General features: G+C 53.1%; 1 protein-coding gene across 1 annotated transcript in view; it reads right to left on the bottom strand.

Moving 5' to 3' along the window:
- Positions 1-13,042: 13,042 nt before the first annotated feature.
- Positions 13,043-15,955, bottom strand: part of CCDC197 (coiled-coil domain containing 197) — a 10,782-nt gene continuing 7,869 nt past the window's right edge. Inside the window, 2 exon segments of the mRNA XM_040478436.1 lie at positions 13,043-13,114; positions 13,632-13,925. Of these exon segments, the coding sequence (XP_040334370.1) occupies positions 13,043-13,114; positions 13,632-13,925 (366 nt within the window).

Raw genomic sequence — 15,955 nt, 5'->3', positions numbered from 1 at the left:
TCAACTCAACCCATATTATCCTACTTAATTTCCTCACAACTAGTGTATGGGGAAAGATCCTATTACTGTCATCTCTATGATCCCTGTTTTCCACATGAGGAAACTGAGGCACGGGGACAGTAAGGTACTTGCCCAAATCCACTCAGCACACAGTGGGATTCAGTCCCAGGCAGCCTGACTCTGGAGCTGGTTTTGAATTCATTCTGTTGAGGAACCATGCATGTGGTCGTGGGGATGTGCACTCCCACACCCCTATTTGCTTTTGGTCTTTGTTTTTTATGGCTCAGGGAGTCGGAGAGGTAACAGAAGCGCCCAGGGAGTCGGAGAGGTAACAGAAGCGCCCAGTACCGCTCAGCTACAAAGTGGCCCAGCAAGACTGGATTCCCCAGACTTTTGACTCCTCATCCAGTGCTCGCTCCAAGCTCTGTCAGGCTTCACTCAGGGCAGGAATCACCGAGCCAGGCGTGCTTCCACGGGGAGCAGGTGAGGAGTCTTTGCTGAGGAAGGGAGGGAAGGGCCCGCGGGGCATTGTCTGGGTCCCTGTGTCAGGCTTAGCCCTGGTCAAATTCGACAGCTGAGGCATTTAGGGCCTCAAGGAGGAGGATCCCGAGTGAGCTGAGGCTTCTAGGAGCTCTTGGCCCACCTTCTGCCTCTCTCCAGGCCATGGAAGGTCCAAACCAAGCTGGCACCCACGTATGAAAGGAGCATCTGGAGCTCACAAGGAACGCTGGGCCCCAGACTGTCTCTAGACTCCACCATTCACTGCTGTGTGGCCTTAGATGACTTCCAGGCCCTCTCTGGGCCTCTGATTCCTCACTTACTGAGAGCGCCGGACAATCTGAGTAGTACAGAAAAACAAACAAACAGACAGATCCTTAAAAAATATTTTTAGTATTGAGCCTTTTAAACAACAACAACAAAATCTCACCCAGCATCTCAGTACATGTGTAATGGATTCTTTGCTTAACAGCAGCTGGAAGGATCGGGGGAAACAATGTAATCTCCTTAGTCCTAACTAATCAAGCCTGCTTCCTGAGCTCTCTAAGGGCCACTTGGAAGACATCAAGAGTCCAGCTGGTTTTCGGGCCGGGTCTGAGTGGAAAATGTGAACCGTCCTTTTGGGGCCTGCCCACGTGACTCCCAGTTTGGCCTTCCTCAGGCCGCTCAGGCCCAGAGAGTGCTCCAGGCTGGGCCCCCCCAGCTTCGCTATGTACAGTATGGCCCCGGCACACCTTTCTCAGCCCCTTGCTTCCTGTTTTGCCCACTTCCTCAAGACGTGAGCTTAAGAGGATGGCTTTCGGTGCCCAGAACCTTCCCTGTGCTGCTCTCGCACCTCTCCGCCTTCGCTCCTCCTGGAGGTCCGTTTCCCAGGCTCCGTGTGAAGTCCTCCCAGACTGCTGGGCTGGGCATGAATTCCTCTGAGTTTCCACCACGCTGTGCCTGTCCTTCTGTGGTGCTCATGCCTCATGGCTGTGACTTGGCGGGGGTGGTAGGACATGGTCATTACAAGTGTGGGCAGTGGCATGAATATTCGTGTCATAAAAAAAAAAAAATGGAAAAATCCGGCGGTGGGGGCGTGCCTGGGTGGCTCGGTCGATTAAGCGTCTGACTCTCGATTTTGGTTCAGGTCATGATCTCACAGTTGCGCGTCCGAGTTCCTCATGGCGCTCTGCACTACCAGCGTGGAGCCGGCTTGGGGGGGGTGTCCTCTCTCTCTCTCTCTCTCTCTGCCCCTCCCCCCCAAAAATAAATAAACTTAAAAAAAATATTCGTGTCCTGATTCCCATGTAATAGCTCTTGAGCAAGCCACACCTCCCTGGGCCTCAGTTTCCTTGTCCGTAAAGTGGGGATATTTGTACCTGATCTCAAAGGTCAGTCGGGAAGACTAAATGAGATGGCCATGAAAAGCACTTGACACTCTGCTTGGTCCCCAAACTTTGTGGGCTTTGCATGGTAGTTACTGGGGCCTGAGTCTCGTCCGTCCTTGAAGCCTACGGGGGGACAAGGTAAGAGCTTGCGTTTGGCGGGGAGGAGCCCCAAGGGGGTTTGTGTCTGCGCACCTGAGAGGGGTGTGTCTGCCGTCTCCCTGATCAGTGAGACAAACTTGGGGCTCGGGTGGCGGGAGATGTGGTAGTGTAGGCCCATCTTCCTGGCACCCTTTCCCTGCCCTGTAAACCACAGGCCTGGCGCGGCAGGGGGATCTGGGCTTAAAGTGCTTGCCCTTCCACGCAGGAGGTCCGCGCTATCCTCGCCGCCCCCGCCCCGTCGTGCACAGCCTGCTGGGATACCAACCTGTGTGTTGTTTCCCTGCTGGGGAAGATCAGGAGGAACCAGAGCCAGTTAGCCCCCTTCCCCTCCCCCAAGCCGCCCTCCTGGAGGCCGCGGGCTGCCCTGGCGGCCTATCGACCCCCCGGGAGCAGGGTTGAGAAAGAGGCTTTCATTCTTGCGAAAAGGTATTTCCAGGAAAAACGGTGGAAGTGGGAAGACTGGAGAATGGAGAGGCAGGTCTGGCTGAATAGGGAGAACATTCTGGAATCTGGGAAGGGGTGGAGGCGGGTGGCCCAGAGCAGGGGCACTGCTCCCTCTCACGTCGCCCAAGGGAACACAGGACCCTGACCTGGCTGGCGGAGATCCCTCGGTCCCTCCCGCCAAGGTGCCGTGTACGTTAGGTGCAGCTACAGGAAGGCCCTTCTTTCAACACTGGGCACAGATCTACCGCACATCCCACGGGCAGATGCGTGCCGGGCACGGACCATGCACATCTGTGCACAAAACTGACAAAAATCGCTGCCCTCACTCAGCTTCCATTTTCATGGGGACGTCACCGCCGGTTCCTCTGCGGTGGGTGACCCAGGACCACACAGCCCCCACAGGGCTGGACAGAGGATGGGGAGGGACCCCCACAAATGTTTGAGATTCAATTTTCCACCAGCCCCGGGAGCTGGGACACACAGAGTTAACTTTAGTGCAGGGCCAACAAAAAGGAATGTGGTCTTTCTGGAAGAACCCTCAGAGAGGGCTCCAGGGAGCCAGTCCCACGACAGGCTTTCCAAAGGTGAGACAAGGAAATCGGGGAGAGAAATCATGTTATAAGGTTAGGTTACACCATGTCTCTGGCTCACTTTTCAGATGAAACATGACCTACAGCCCCAGGAGAGGACCAGATAGGCCAGTTTTCCAGCCTATTGCCCACCTGCGCCCCCCCCCCCCCCCCCCAACGCCTGGAGTTTGAAAGCTAACATAGGAAGTGTTGTATCCCGGCAGCCTCCTGGGCTGGGCTGGAGGCACTCTCTGGCTTCCAAGGGAGGAGAGAGCACTGGGTGTGGTTTACAGAAGGCTGCAGCCAGTGCTGGGTGGGGGGGCCTGGGCTTGGTGAGAGCTGCCAGTCCCAAGCCCTGTCCTGGCCATCCTGAGACGGGGCAGAGAGCCCAGCTCCTGAGGGGCCCTGGTTATGAGACCCGGGGCAGGGTGCGTGACCTCTGTGACAGGCAGCCTCTAATGGCCCCCAACAACCTGCCTCCTGTGCTCTCACCCTGCGTGACCCTCTCCCCTCCAGCGTGGGCTGGACTCAGTGACTGGCTTGTGAGGAAGACGACAACAAAAGTGACCGAATGTCACCTCTGGGATCAGGATACCCACAGACTGGCCTCTGTCTTGCTTGCTCCCCTGGTGAGCTGCCCTGTGGAAAGATCCACAGGGAAGGCGCTGAGGGAGACCCTCAGCCGACAGCCAGCGAGGAGCTGAGGCCCCCAGTCCCACAGCCCGTGGGGAGCTGCCTCTGCCAGCCGGCCGTGCATGAGCCTGGATGCTGACTGTCCCCCGGTCGGGCCTTCAGGTGAAACCCCAGGCTGGACTGAAGCCTCGCAGTGAGACCCTGAGCCAGAGGACCCAGCCCTGCCCAGATGCCCGACCCCAGGAATAATGAGATGGATGTTCGTTATTTTTCAGCTAAGTTTTGGGGTGACTTGTTACACAGCATCAGATGACTGATACAGCCTCTCTTGCTCTCAGCCACAGTCTGCTCCTCTATGAAACGGGGTTAATGAAACTTGTAACTCTGGGTTAACTGTGGGGGTGACCCCCCATCACCTCCTCACGCCCCCACCTAGCATCGTGGGTGTTCCACCCCACCGTCCTCTCTGCTGCTCTCGTCACACAAGCCAGCGTCTCATCACCAACTATGGCAAGTGCTTTTGGGAAGGGAGAGGACAGGGTGCGGTGCAAGGCGGTAACCCAGGCCTTCAGCCTTGTGTGGAAGGGAGGGGAGACCCCATAGCCTCAGTGAGACTGAGCGGGGCTCGGTGCCTGGATGAATCGCGTGAATACCATCTCCCAGGACATGATAAACAGAAGAGTTCAGGGCTCTGTGATCCCTGGAAACTCTCTAGGGCCCCAGAGAGCAAAGCTCAGGAAAGCCTGGCCCTGGAGAGCCTGTGTTTACAGATGATGGAGGTTTATGGGGTAAGTGTGGGCTCGTCCACCCAGGTCCCGGGGGGCCACCAAGCTCTGCCAGGCAGAACCTGAAGTATAGCATAAACTCTGCGGCATCCCAGATCATCTGTTGTCCTCGGAGATATTTGGCAGGGAGAAAACATCTTTTTTTTTTTTGTATAAGAACAATGTATTCTGAAACAATGCAAATTGGCTTTTATAAAATTTTCAGATGAAATGCAAAAGCACAAAGATACTCAGTTTCCCTCGGGTCTGAGCACCAGGCCCCCGAAAATGGGTTCACTCTCCTCTGCCGCGAGAGGCATTTGGGGGAAAGTTCTGGAAACTTTAATTAATTAGGAAAAGTGCCCTCGCTTTGCCGTCAGTCAGACTTGGGCTCTGCCACCTGTTTGCTGTGCCTCCCGGAGGGACTCGCTGTACCTCTCTGAGTTGAAGTATCAGTTTCGGCTGCCTTAGAGAAACCCTGCCCCTCCCGGAAGGACTTTGAGCAGATGGTCCTCTCAGGCTGGCCGTGTGACTCACAATTCTCACCTTCTCACCCTTGCTGAAGGAGAATTAAAATTTGTTCATCTTCTAGGTGGCAGCCTTTTGCCCCAAATTATTTCTTAGCTGAGATCACAGGAAAGAAAAATGAAAAGCAGCCATTATAGGAATAAGAGTGGCCTGGCCCCCGCCCCCACCATATCCGATGCAGGACTCAATAGTAAAATTCAAATCATATAAAGGTCTTAGATCACCTTTTTGAAATCTTTTTTCTTTTTAGAGAGGGAGACCGAGAGAGAGAGAGAGAGAGAGAGAGAGAGGAGCAAAAGGAGAGAGAATCTTTTTTTTTTTAAGTCAAAGACATCTCTCCATCTTTTTTTTTTTTTTTTTAATTTTTTTTAATGTTTATTTTTGAGAGAGAGACAGAGCTCGAGCACGGGAGGGGCAGAGAGACAGGGAGACACAGAACTCAAAGCAGGCTCCAGGCTCTGAGCTGTCAGCACAGAGCCCGATGCGGGGCTCGAACTCAGAGATCACAACCTGAGCCGAAGTCAGGTGCTTAACGGACTGAGCCAGCCGGGCGCCCCAGGAAGGGGGAATTTTAAGCAGGCTTCATGCCCAGCGTAGACCTGACACGGGGCTGATCCCATTTTTCTGTTGCCTTCTACCTCATCCATCCCAACTCCACGTGTGAAGGAGGCCTGAGCGGCTCAAGCAACAGCAAGGCTCTGCTGGCTCCCAAGAGGTGGGCGCCATCCCTGGCCTGGGATGGGGGTGGGGTGCTGGCTGTCCCAAGGTCCCCTTCCCCCTCGTTCCGTGGCACCATCCCAGGGTGCCTGGCGGCAGCATTCCCATGATTTATGATGCTGTGGAGAGTGGGGAGAGGGAGGTCTTCCCCCCAAGTAATTCCCCTGGAGAACCCCGAAACTCTGGCCTGGTTTATTAGGGCTCGCCCTGGGAGGTGGCATGGTCCTGGGAATACGACACGGATAACCCTGAGGGCCAAGTGGAAGCCAAGATCCCTCTGCCCCTCGCGCACCCCTCTCTTTTGTCTCCTACACGTTCCTTAAAAGTTTCACTTAGAGATTTGCTCCTTTGCTTAAGACATCCATTCATTCATTCGTCATTTACCCCGAGCATATGAGGAGGCATTCACCCAGCACATATTACCTGAGGGCCTCTTCCGTGTCAGGCTTAAGTTGATTAAGATGAAGCCCTTCCCGGGACACCTGAAACTAACATAATGTTGTATGTCACATAGGCCTCAATGAAAAAGATGAGCCTTTTGTCTGGAGAACTTCTCCTTCCAGTGGTAAACGACTAAGTGCCACCTCCGGGGGCGGTGGGGGGGGGGGGGCGGGCGGGCAGGTGCTCTCGAGATCCTTGTAGGACAGTCTGGAAGCCCAGAGTTGGGCTGTGCTCACTCTGCCTAGGGCAGGGACAGCTGGGGAGGCTTCGTGGAGGAGGTGAGGCTGGAGGTGGCAGGGGCAGAGAGGGGCGGGGTAGGGACAGTGGGGGCAGAAGGAAGCCCCTCAGAGCATTCACTGGATGGCAGGCAGCTTACCCCCCGGGGTCCCGCAGCTTGAACCTGCGGCTGTCCGGTGGGGGCTCAGGCCGGAGGCGCTGCTCCTCTCAGTTCACGGCCCCTGCACGGAACCCCTGGATGCTGAGAGCTGGTGCCGCCTCGGAGTCACATCCCCGCATGGGGGTGATGCCAGGCTCCCCTCCGAGCAAATTAGACCAGCACTTTACCGTGCATCGGGATCCCCTGGGTTCTTGTTAAAATGCAGATTCTGCCTTTCTCGCAAATCCCAGGTGATGCCACGATGACGCGGGGCCCGGACCCCAATGAGTGGCAGGGGTCTACGGTAGCACCCTGTCTCTTGATTCCACCTGGGGGCTGTTCCAGATTTGAACTTGGCCGCCTCCCGTTCTGCTACGTGATCCCCCCCGCCCCACCCCCCCATGCTCCCTTCAGCTCGGAGCACCAGCTCTGAAAGGAGAAGGACGTGGGCCTTGTCCCCTGGGCTGTGCAACTTCAGACAAGCCTTTCGCCTCTCTGAGCCTGTTTCCTCACCTGGACAACGGGGACTGTCGCTCTCAGGGTTGGTAGGAAGCCTGCGCGAGCTGCGACGAGCTTAGCAAGGTGCCTGGCGCACAGCAAGCATCCGGTGCGTGTTAGCTCTCATTCTTCGTGTTCTTTGTGTTTCCAAAATGACAGTCGTTCCATCTGGAGCCGAAGGGCCAGAGCTAACGTCCCAGCTCCAACCGCTAAGCGCTGTGTGGACCTTGGGCGAGCCACATAACCACAGAGCTACAGCTCCCGAACTTTCTATAAGATGGACCCAGAAAACCAATGCTTTCCAGCTCATGGGCTGTAGGGGTGACTCGGGTGAGGTACAGTGGCCTGTAAGTTCTGGGGCCGCATCAGGAAGTTCTCACTGTGCAGAGACCATCAGGAGCCTCTCTGGATTCACACCCACCCCCTCCTGTGCAACACTGACCACCTGGTTTGCACCAGGCCCGCCTGGGCACGGGGGGGGGGGGGGGGGGGGAGGAGCCAAGGAGACGCAGCTCGGGCCCTCATATCCCCCCCTGTTGGGGACCCAGGGCTCGCACTGTCTGGACTCTGAATGCAGCGTCTCCCACAGCACTGAACCGTGCAGAGAACCCAAGCAGCCGGCAGCCAGGGACAAACGAGCCTCAGCACCAAAGGACATGGAAACAACGCAGCATCTTCTGGAGACGCCTAGTAATGACACTGGGGCACATGCTGGGGCCAGGTGGCTTGGCCGGCACTTACAGCCTTGGAGCACAAGCCTCGAAGTAGACCGGCTGTTTCCAGGCCAAGAGTGGGGCTGGGTAGGGCATCGCTCCTCGGGTGAGGGGCTGGGAGTGACGGCCGGAGTGCCCTGTGCCTTTGCAGCTGGGGCCACGGCAAGGCAGCCTCTTCCAGGTGTCTCCTGTCATCCCCGTCTGGCCGACTTCCTTAGCTGGACAATGGAACTCAGCTTAAGACACCACGTTTTGAGGCTAGAGGCCAATGGGAACCAATTCAGAGTGGAGCCAGAGTCACCGAACTTGAAGGAAAACAATATTCAGAAGCCAAGAACCCTGTCCTCCGTCTTGAAGATGGTCCTGCAGGTGAATGAATGGACAGCGAGCCTTTTCCTCAGGGACACCGAAGGGAGGATTCGTGAGATGCCAAGAGGAGTTAGTTTCCAATTAATCTCTCCAATTCTTCAGCAAAGCTTTCTTTTTCTGGTTATAAAAGTGAACCACGCTCTTTGCAGCACCTCCGGAAAATCTACAAAAGTGTAAAGAAGAAAATGGAAGATTAGAGTCCTACGATCCAAAGCTAACCATGGTTACTGTGGCAGAGCAGAGCTCTAAGCCACCTCTGTACATCCCAGCATCCCTCAGGCGCCCAATTCACGGCCAGCAGGTGGACCGGCCACCCCCACACTGGGGATCCTTGGGTTGGAGCCAGTAGGGAATCTGAGGGAGTGTGTGGGTGTATCCAGCAGCCACCACTGTAATACTGTGTAACCAACGACCTCAGCTTCACTGGCTTGCAATTATAAACATTTGTTTCTCAGTCAGGGTTGGCTGAGGATTGGACAATTTTCGTGGACCCAAACTGCATGTTGGGTCCATGTCTGCTCCACGTGGCTCTCGTCCCTCTGGAATCAAGGGGCTCCCAGAGGCACACCTCTCTCCATGGCAGAGCTTACCAGTGCTAAACCCCAAGCCCCACGGCACGATCATGTTTTAAGCCTCTGATTGTGTCACAGTTCACTAGTATCCTATTGGCCAAAGCAAGTCACGTGGCCAGCCCGGCCAAGAGGTGGAGAGGAGTGTTCTGCCCACCATGAGCCTCTGGCAAGCCCAAGGAAGTAGACACAACCCCGGGAGAGAGGACACTTTGGGACCCCTATCTATTTCACGACCCAATTCAATCTGCTGCACTAGGTGGAAATTAACACCCTGAGGGTCACGGGACTCCCACTTAGAAGCACTAATGTAGTGTATACCCTTCCATTCTTTTGCATATATAAATTTTATCAAATGGGGCTTATATTCTATTTTTTGAATCCCTTTTTCCACTTAACTTTACATCCTCTATTTTTCCTAACACTGTTTTTGAAAACATGTAATTTAATGGCTGCAGAATTATCAGATCCTAAAGTTGGGGCATTATTAAACTCTTCCTCCGAGATACTTAGGTTGTTTGAAGTTTGGCTACTCTAAATAACGATGTGGTGGCATCTTAAACACTCTGCTGGCATCTGTAACGGGCACTTCTGGGGTTTGCCGGAGCAGCATCAGGTCCCGCCTCCCTGCGATAACGGTAGCCTGGTTCCCCTTTGGGGGAACCACACGTCCCCTTCTTTCAGCCCACGTAGTTCATGTGGCATCCACCACTGGCTCCAGGGGAATGACTCTAGCCATAAAAGATATTCCACCTCTCCTAAACTCAAAAATTTGACCCAGGCTTGGCCAGTCAGGGATTAAAGAGAGGCATCTGACCCAAGGTGAGTCAATCAGAGTGAACCCTGAGACTTACCACAAAGGGACATTCTCTCTTTCTTGCTCTGACTTCAGCTTTGGAAGATGCAGGGCTGAGGTTGTTTACATGGAACTGGAGAATGAAGCCAAGATGCAGAAGAGCAAAGCCCAGAGAGAGAGACTGGGTTGACACTGAGCTCCTGATCAAGCTCTGCCCGAAGCAGTCCCTGACCTTCTAGTTTTTATAAGCCAATGCATTCTCTTTTTGGCTGAAGCCAAGTTGAGTTGGGCTGTCATTTTGGAACCAAATAGCTCTGGTTTTTTTCGCTTAAATTTCTCGGCTTGGAATTATTGAGCCAAAGGACGTAAACATTTTCTTAAGCCTCTTGAGACCTCTAATCAAATTGCTCTCTAGAAAATATATGCAAACAGTATCACACTGTTAGACAGCCTGTCTTACAAGCATTAGTGTATTATTAGTTTGCATCTTCTTATGGACAGAAATTACATTGTTTAATTCTATTTTTTGTAAGGTGAAATATTTTTCATGTTTATAGCCATTTTTATTTATTTTGTTTTTTTCTGAATATGAACAATTGTCTGTTCTACTTTGTGAGAGCTCTTTAAAACATTGATCCTTTTCCAAATTTGTCATCATTTCCCTCTAGTTTATTGTCTTTTGATATTTGGATGCGTTCTGAGGTAGATGCGTTTTAATTTTTTTTTTAACGTTCATTTATTATTGAGAGACAGAGAGACACAGAGCATGAGCAGGGGAGGGGCAGAGAGAGAGGGAGACACAGAACTCAAAGCAGACTCCAGGCTCTGAGCTGTCAGCACAGAGCCGGACGTGGGGCTCGAACTCACAGAGTGTGAGATCATGACCTGAGCCGAAGTCGGACGCTCAACCGACTGAGCCACTCAGCCGCCCCGCGTTTTTAATTTATATGTGACCAAATTATTTTCAGGTATCACTTCTGTGGCTTTCATGCTTCCCAACTGAAGAGCAGGTCAACACAGACCAGATTTCCTTCTTTTTGGCATTTAGATACCCAGTATTTCTCTCCCTACGATGGGAGAACCATCTCATCTGAACCACCCAGGAGCTTGTTAAAAATCCAGATTTCCAGGCCCCACGTCAGAACCAGCATCTTCAAGAACAATCTCTAGATGTCTCCGTGGTTAGCAAATGTCACGGTGGTTTTAATGAACACGAGAGTTGGAAAACAACCACTCAAAGGAACTGGTATACCTTGGTGTGTGTGGTCTAAAAAGAGGACATAATTTGATTTTCCCACCATTTTTTTTCCCAGCACCAGCCACTTGCTAACAATCCAGCTCTCCCAGGATGGTCTGCGGGAAGAATCTTCTCACACTTGAAGTTACTTAAAGCTGGAATTCATTGACAGGTAATGAGCTCTCAGTCTCACAAAATGTCCAAGCCCCGGACCAACTGGTGTCTTGGGGTCTCGGGGTCTGAATGGGAGGTTAGATGAAGTGACATCTCCTAAGGTACCTGAACTACTGCTTTTTTTTTTTTCTCTCCAAATGCACTTGAAGGCCTTTCTCCAGCTGACCGGGAACCCAAGAAAACGTACCTTAAAGGGACAGGGTCTAGGCGGAGAGAGCTTCTGTCGGACATAAAAGCCCAGAAAGGACTGAACCCCAGCGTTCGTGTACATGCCTGCAGCAGCACGGCTAAGCCCAGGGCCCCATCTGTCTCTTTCATGAGCCAAGCCCCTCGCCGTGGAGGCTGGGAGCTCCTAAAAGACTCAGCTGCCCGTTGCAAATGTAGATTGATGGCCGGGCCACTGTCACCCCAGGCATCTGCTCTGATGGTCCTCCTCCCCGAGGCGTGTAACAAAACATCTGAACCAGACCTACACAGTCACAACCGGTGCACAGCATGCGGATGGCAGGGGACAGGAAGAAGGAAGCACTCCTCAGAGCCCTCACAGGCAAAGCCAGGAAGCCACAGGACCGTGCCCCAGGCCTAGAAGCGAGTGTATGTCCGGTACCTTCTGGGAGGTTAGACAGGGTGGGGACGGCCCTCCCAGGCTGCCAGGTGCAGGCCCATCACGCAGGCGGGACGCTGAGACCCAGGCATGGGGGGCAGGGGGGGGGGTGGTGGTGGTGGTTGTGCTCAAGGAGGAGCAGAACCAGCTTAGGCAGTTAGGATTTGCCGTAATTCTAAAGCAGCGGTTCTCAAGGTGTGGTCCTGGGACCTCCAGCATCAGCACCTCGTGAGAACATGCTAGAACTGCAAATTCTAGGGCCACCTGGGTGGCTCAGTCGGTTAAGCATCTGACTCTTGATTTCGGCTCAGGTCATGATCTCACAGTCGTGGGTTCAAGCCCCACGTCGGGCTCTGCACTGACAGTGCAGAGACTGCTTGGGATTCTCTCTCTCAAAATAAATAAACGTAAAAAAAAAATGCAAATTCTAAGGCCTCTAAGACCCCAGATTGTTGAATCAGAAGCTCTGGGAGCGGGGACACACTCTGTGTGGTCACATGTCTTCCGGACAAAACGTTCGAGTCCAAGAATCGTTGGCCCAGCATGTGCCCACGTTACAGGGAGATGGACGGGATACTCTAGGTGTCTTTGGAAAGCAGATGTTGCGGGGAGAGGGAGAACAGAGGAAGGCAGGAATGTGGGAGGCTCCCTTCAAGGGACTGAATGCTTGCGTCCCCTCACCCCAAATTCACATGGTCACATTGCAGTCTCCAGTGTGTTAGGAGGTGTTAGATCATGAGGGTGGCGCCCCCAGGAATGGGATTTGTGCCCTTATGAGAGAGACCCCCATAGAGCTGCTTTGCCCCTTTGACCCTGTGAGGACACAACGAGAAGACGGCCGTCTATGAAGCAGGACGCAGACCCCTGCCAGACTGCTATTCCACCAGTGCTTTGATCTGGGACCTCCGGTCTCCATAAGTACGAGAGATAAATGTCCGTTGTTTAAGCCCCCAGTCTGTGGTCTTCTGGTGTAGCAGCCCAAGACCAAGCCACCCCCATGTGTGGCCTCTGGACCGACGTCCAAACCTCGTAGCTGGGCCTGTGGACCCCGCGATGGTTCCGCAGTCCACCTTCTCAGACCGCCCATCAGGTTCTTCGGCTCCAGCCAGACTGGAAACCCCTCCCCTCGTGATCCCTTCACTTTCTGAGCCCCGCCCCCCACCATGACCTCCGCCTTCTGGAATCTGACTCCAGCCTACCTGAGATGTCCTCTTTGCTCCAAAGGCCTGTGAGACCAGAACTTGAAACAATGGTCCCCCCTTGGTTCCCCTTCAAGCCGTTCAGAAGACCAGACCACACTCAGCCTCACTGTATGTAGCTCCTCTCGCTAATTCCGCAGCTAAGTCCTACTCCTGCTCCTACGGTCCCTCCCTCTGAGCCGCCTGTCCCCTCTCCCAACAGCACCTGGAAAATGATGACCCTCGGCGTTTGTGGACCGAATAGCAGCATCTTTTCTGAAACTCTTCTTTGAAAGTTAACTCGCTGGTTCGCAGCTGGTCAGTTGCTCTTAACTTGCGACTTTCATCCACACCAAAAAGCCGAGGCAGGCCGGCCTCCAGACGTGAATTCTTTCCAGGCGGCGGTCACCAGGAGGGTGTCAAACCAGTGCTTTCATCCAGACCAAGCTCTTCCACCCCCAGCCCAAGGACATCCAGCTGGGGAGGGGGAGGGGGACTCCCTTAGATGCCCTCTCACCCAACTTTCCAGGCAGGCTGGAGAGGGAGGGGTTCTGCCTTGCCAAGCTCTCCCCGAGAGCAGCATCCACTCCGGGCAGCTCTGGGACCCTCGGGAAACGCAGAGGGCACTGACCCTGCTTCTGCTTCTGAGGAGACACCCCCGATGAATAAATCCAGGACCCCCAGCCTGCCGTGCTCCCCGGTCTGCAGTGGGCAAGGCGAGCTCTCACACCTCCCAGGCCCTGAGGGGCTCTTTGCGGGAGTTTCTGTGACACGCATATTCCTAAAAGCTAGCCACCTATCCAGAGCTCTTCTTAGACAAACCCACTGACGACCTTGACAGTGCGGCCCTGGCTCCCAGGTGCAAGTCCAACCTGGCAGGTCCCCCCCTGACCTCCCGCTGCCTCCTACCCGGCGAACTCCCTCTCTCTCTTCCCCGGTCCGCAGCCTTGTTGCCTGCCAATCCCCCAGTGCGGGGGAACAGGCTGGCTCCCACCCACTTGGGGGCACTGTGGTGACAAAAGGAGGCCGAGGGGCTAAGGAGATGGTCCTGAGGCTGGCAGGGCTGGCTTGGTGGCTGGCCTGGTCCATATGGGCTGGAGCGTGCTGAAGTCTGGGTGCTGGGAAAGGGCATTTGGGGAATCGAATCTCGATCCCTTGGGCATTTCCTGAAGGACCTGGGGTATCTTCTGAGGCCCTCGCTCTTGTCACTGTCCGCTGACCAGCACACTCTGGGTTCCACGCGCAGTGATATAAATCTCACTGTCTCCATTTTGTCCAACATAAATTCCTGGGAGGAAAAAGAAATCTCCGTCGCCTGAAGGTGCTTTGACACCACTTCCCAGGGACCAAAGCACCATCAAAGGTTACCTACACTTCTTTTAACTCTCACAAGCGCCCTGCCAAGGATGTGCTATAGGTGACGGTTGGCAAATGACCAAACTGAGGCTCAGAGAGGTTAAGTGACTTGCCTGAAGCTGCACAGCCCAGTGGTAGCAAAGCTAGATGACTGAGTCCAAGTACTTGTGTGGCTTCCTGATGCGGCCGCTTGCCTCTTTTCACCGCTTCCTCCAAGAAGCCCACCCTGACTGCCCCCAGCCTCCCTCTCTTAGAGGCATTAGTTTCTGAAGGACCTTCTACCTCCAACTCTTAGCACAACGCTGAGCACATGTGGGCGACTCAATACGTCTCGGTTGAGTGATTGTTGCAGGAGACCCACGGGACCCCTTGACATCACCGTGTAATTTCTTCCTTTTGCTTCGGAAGAAGATGAAATTAATGTACTGTGAGTATGTAGACAAACGTGCCCTTATTGAAAACGACATCGCTCATATCACAATGTGAATATGAATAACATGAGTTTTGCCCCAGGGGAAGCCAACGTGGTGAATGGTGTCCCTGGAGCTGGGCCGCTGAGCAGCCCTGATACGTGTGAAGTGCTTGTGAGGAGTCCTTCTCAACGGAGGCGCAGGCTTGCTGACTGTTGGCTGTTGCTATGGCAACCCTGGGGCGGGGCGGGCGTTCCGGGTTCCAGAGGAACCAAGCATCCTGTGTTTTGAACGTCTCACTGAGCCTGCCTCAAGTACGGAGAGCGAGTTGTGACCTAGAATGAAGCCAGTATTGAAGAGGACAGCCAGCAGTGTGTGGAAAGGACGAATCTTTGATGAGCCAGGGAGCCTCGGATCACACCATTCCTGAAACCCACCCGGCCACTGAGCTTCCACTCGTGACGCCACCATGACCTGCTGGAAGAATTAAACCATCTCAGAAAAGGACAAAGTTGGAGGACTCAGAGCTCCCGATTTCAAGACTGACGACAAAGCTATAGTCATCAAGATAGTGTGGTATTGGCATTGGGTAGACATCTAGACCAACGGAATAGAATTGAGAGTCCAGAAATTAACCTTCACGTTCACAGTCAGTAGAGTTTTGACAAGAGAGAGGAGAGGCCAATGCAACAGGGGAGGGTAGTTTTGTTTTTTTTTGTCAACAGATGTTATCAGGACAACCTGAATATGTTTATGCAAAAGAGTGAAATCGGACTCTTATCTCATACCATATACAAACGTTTTAACTGAAAATGGATCATAAACCTACATATTAGAGCAAAAACTATAAATTTCTTATAAGGAAATTTAGGTACAAATCTTCATGACTTTGGATTACAGTTTTTGTGATAGTTTCTTTTTTTTTTTTAATTTTTTTTAACGTTTATTTATTTTTGAGACAGAGAGAGAGAGAGAGACAGAGCATGAACAGGGGAGGAGCAGAGAGAGAGGGAGACACAGAATCGGAAGCAGGCTCCAGGCTCTGAGCCATCCACCCAGAGCCCGACGCGGGGCTCGAACTCACGGACCGCGAGATCGCGACCTGAGCTGAAGTCGGACGCTTAACCGACTGAGCCACCCAGGCGCCCCTTGTGATAGTTTCTTAGATGTGATGCCTAAAGGCAAGTAACCCAAGGGGGAAAAAGTAGCTCACTTGGATTTCATCAAAATTAAAAGCCTTTGTGCTTCACAGCACACCATCCAATGAAAAACACAACCCATAGAATGAGAGGAAATATTTGAAAATTGTATATTTGGTAAGGGACTTGTATCTAGAATATATCTTAGAATGCAATAAAAAAAAAAAAACACCCAAATAATCTGATTTAAAAATCGGCCAAGGATCTGAATAGACATTTCTTTTTTTTTTTTTTAATTTTTTTTTTCAAAGTTTATTTATTTTTGGGACAGAGAGAGACAGAGCATGAACGGGGGAGGGGCAGAGAGAGAGGGAGACACAGAATCGGAAACAGGCTCCAGGCTCTGAGCCATC

The sequence above is a fragment of the Herpailurus yagouaroundi genome, unplaced genomic scaffold (genome assembly GCF_014898765.1).
Source record: "Herpailurus yagouaroundi ecotype Mexico unplaced genomic scaffold, PumYag 141, whole genome shotgun sequence".
NCBI lineage: Eukaryota > Metazoa > Chordata > Mammalia > Carnivora > Felidae > Herpailurus > Herpailurus yagouaroundi.
The sequence above is the reverse complement of the archived record's forward strand: the minus strand, read 5'-3'. Positions and strand labels throughout refer to the sequence as shown.